The sequence below is a fragment of the Lucilia sericata genome, unplaced genomic scaffold (assembly GCF_015586225.1).
Source record: "Lucilia sericata isolate MDLA Ls3-8-SP2 unplaced genomic scaffold, ASM1558622v1 Contig000019F_arrow, whole genome shotgun sequence".
NCBI lineage: Eukaryota > Metazoa > Arthropoda > Insecta > Diptera > Calliphoridae > Lucilia > Lucilia sericata.
In genome coordinates this window covers 962,159-966,093 of record NW_023994058.1, presented here as the reverse complement: position 1 = coordinate 966,093, position 3,935 = coordinate 962,159, and the positions used below count along the sequence as shown (strand labels likewise).

The following is a 3,935-nucleotide window of genomic DNA, read 5'->3' as shown; positions in this document are numbered from 1 at the left end:
TATACCTTGCACCACTATATTGAATTAAAGTATACCAATCGGCTCAGAGTCACTTTCTGAGTCGATTTAGCTATGTCCATCTGTCTTTCTGTACGTCTGTGTACACGCTAGATAATTTGATGAAATTTGTCACATACTCTTCTTTTGACCCAAAGACGAATCCTATTGAAAATAGCTAAAATCTGTCCATTATTTCTCGTAGCCCCTAATAGAGATTTTAAGCTCATAAATATTTCAAATATACTTGTATCACTCCAAAAATCCGCCAAACTTAGTTTTAAATAAGAATAATGATACTGCTGATTTTCGTAATAATCGGGCCTCATTAAAGTCCCCTTCAGAAAATGACTTGATGATCAAAATTCAGTTATAAACACTAACTTTAATCACTCTAACTAACTTCATAGGGATAGGTCCATATTAACCCACTACCCCCATATAACCCCTCTTTTAGAAAATCCCTGTTTTTGTCAACAAATTGTTAAAATATTTCTATTTAAATATTTCTTTATTATTAAAAAAAATAACCAATTCAAAATAAATAATTATTTTTTAATATTTATTTAAACGGCAAAATTTATACAAAATTCATCGCAATCTTAACGTAAAAGCACAAAACAAATTCACTCTGTTATATTTAATACTCAAAAAGGAAAAACCCAATATTCTTCTTTTATAAAAAATCTATAGCAATCTGTAAATTACCCAATTTGAATTAAGTAAATATTTTAATCAAGAGAAGATTACACTCTAGACTCTACACATTTAAGTATGCAAAATTTTGTATATAGTTTCTCTTTACGTACTTCCCTATTGAGAATGAGAGATTATAAACCAAACAAATCAATTTTATATTTAATAAGCGGTACAAACGATAAGATCACGCAGTATTAAAATTAAAACCGGCTGATTAACAACCCAAGCTTTGAATCGAATAAAAAAATGTACGCAAGAGCATTTTTAAAATTATCAGCATTCTATATTATAATGTCAATAACACAAGCTGGTGAGTCATGTTCTACGAAACAAACAAATTCAAAAATATCTTTGTAAAACAATAAAATAATGTGTGGTTTTATGTTTCTGTTTTAGCCACTCTTGATTTATGCGTTACTAAACGGGACAATATAAATACAAATTTTCGATTTCGAGTTAATAACGAAATTCAAACAAATCGTCTATTGTTGAGAGACTGCCCCGTATACCCTTTCGTTGATAACGCTGTCGATCATATACGCTCTTTTATAGTCAACAAATTGGATTTGCCTCATTTGGAATGGCGAATTTTGCAGGCAACGTATACCGATAAAGGTTTATTATTCGAAATGTCTTCGTCGAAAGATGTTGAAGAAATTTTAGAGCAATTCGCGGTAAAGCTGCAAAATAAGGAATGTACTTTAAAAACGACATTGAAAAGCTTTTTTCCAACGGAGATACGCTGACACTATATTATAAGTAATTTGTATATTTTTTATTTAAAATTTAAGTAACTTTTTAAGCAAAATGTACAATACATTTCTGTTATAATTTATAACCAATTTGTGCACATCTATATGTATATGTTTGTTTGAAGTCTATAGACGGTTAAACCGTTGGAATGATGACTTCCAAAACGTTAGCTGCTTTGTGTACGAAAATTGTACAGTATTTCATAACGTTTCATACCGATTCAAAACGTCATCGACAAGTAATAGAAATGCAGCGAAATGGTAATCAGCACATCAAATTCAATGTTAATGCTTGTTGAAAATATTTGCTAAAACTACACAAACAGCTGCCTTACTAAAAACATATTTTGCATCTTCTATATTTTAGAACGAGCAGAAAATAAACAAAGCATCGTTACAATTTTTTGAAACTTTACATGTATAAAAATTGTGTTTAAACTTTGTATTGGTACGTTTTGAAAGTCAGCCGAATTAGAGGCTACTTTGTATTTCGAAATTTCAAGTGAGCGGGTTGACACATACAAAAATAAGTATTAAAGGTAGCATATCTTAGAAACTGTAACAGCTGGAGACCTCCTATGTGGACGACCTTCACATCCATATGAAGATATGAGGACAAAATGAGCAGCCTAGCTATATTTGAAGTGGCACTTCCTATATGTAGAAAATCTTGAATTAGTGTATTTGAGAAAATATAACAGTTAGAGTCCTCAAATTTTGTTGGACCTTCTTTAGTGTCAATATAAGTATTTAAGAAAAAATGGACGGACTAGCAATAGGGGCCGTGGTACATCCTATATGAATTAAATACATAAATTTGTATATCTGGGAAACTATTAGCTTAAAATCTATTAGAGCTAAAGTTGGTCTTTTAATTATATTGTTTTTAGGATAGAAAGGCACACTGGGAAAAGCTAGTTTAATTTAAAAATATTAAAGTGTAGTAAACTATGCACAGTGGGGCAGAATGGAAATTTTTTGGAAATAAATCTGGCATTTCTAAACGGCTGATCCGATCGGAATAAAATTTGGCGTGAGCGTAGCCAAGGAGTATTCGAGTTTAAGTTTTGAAGATGAACCCTGCAGATGCCCCAGGGACGGCGCTGTGGCGGCTCAAAGTAGGGTACCTACGACATGTAAAATTTTTAAACTCGTGCCATTTTTTTGTTTTTCACCCAAATACAAAGATTTTTATATTGAAAGCGCTCGACGAGATCTTGAAAAAACATGCTTGGACATACTACTTATCTCTTATAATATCCGAGTTATAGGCATTTAAAAATTTAGTGATACAAAATTTACCATACCTTGGTCCGCCTTTTTTTGAATACCGGGCGTAATTTTGGACCAAATGGACTCAGTTTTTTCTTGTTAGTTAGACAACAAAATTTCCAATAATATACAAAAAATTTCAGATCAATATCGTTTACAGATCCAAAAATATACGTTTTTTAATCTAAAAATTCAAAAAATTTTAGATTTTTGGCGTTTTTTTTGCCAAAAATGTGTCTTAACTCTTTTATTAATAAAATAAAATTTTTATTAAGAACATATAACAATTTTATAGTTTTCTAAAAGGTATCTTTACGCAGAACGCTTTGGCGTAAAAAACTTGTCCTATTTTTTGAAAATGTTGCCACTGCGTCCTTCCGAATATGACCTATTTTTTATCAAAACTTCAACTTTGGGCGACATGTTCTAAAATCCCAAAGCTGGGATCAGAAAACTGAAAGCAGTTTTGGAAACCTCAATATGTTTTCTATTTACTCCAAAAGTATTTTCCCAGCCCTGAAAGAAATGTGGACCCTATGGGCAAAAAAGTAAAAAATCCCATTTTTGGGATTTTCATTCCTATTTTTGGGAATTGCGGGATGCCCTTTGACCTTTTCAATTTTTTTTTTTGCATATTCTTATTTGAAATGTCAAATTTAACAAGCGTTGAAAATTTCATTGAGTTTTGTTCATAAATAAAGATTTTGTCATATACATATTTGTATATTTGTATATTTGTATTACATATTTGTTTAATTTCTAAAACTATGATTTATATCAAAATTTTAATAGGATCGCAGATAGCTACAACAATTTAGTCCATATTTATCCCTTAATATCATTTTTTAGTTAGATATGGAAATTCTCGACCCTTTACAAAAAATTTCAAGCCAATACTCAATTACATTCAAAAATATGTTCATTTAAACCTGTGTCCTTTAATTTCATCTTTTTCATATTTTAGTATTAAGTATGACAGCACATATTTAAATCTTATATTTACCTATTTTTCTATTTGTTATAATTGAAAGGTCCTATTATGCTTAAATTTTCAAAAATTTATAACTATTTTTTACCTAAATTTTTTCGACAGATCATTTCGTTCTGTTTCGTTTATGATCATGTAGGTAAAAATATACAGGTAATGATAATTTCGATTCATTCACTAATAAGAAATATCAATGACTGAATTACAGGTTATAGTAATATAGTCCT

General features: G+C 30.0%; 1 protein-coding gene across 1 annotated transcript; it reads left to right on the top strand.

Annotated features, from left to right (window-relative positions):
* The first annotated feature begins 863 nt into the window (after positions 1–863).
* LOC119607841 lies at positions 864–1,538 on the top strand. Its single transcript, XM_037961954.1, has 2 exons — positions 864–1,006; positions 1,093–1,538. Exons 1-2 carry the CDS (start codon positions 943–945, stop codon positions 1,440–1,442), a joined length of 414 nt encoding a protein of 137 aa, XP_037817882.1. The 5' UTR covers positions 864–942; the 3' UTR covers positions 1,443–1,538.
* Positions 1,539–3,935: the final 2,397 nt, after the last annotated feature.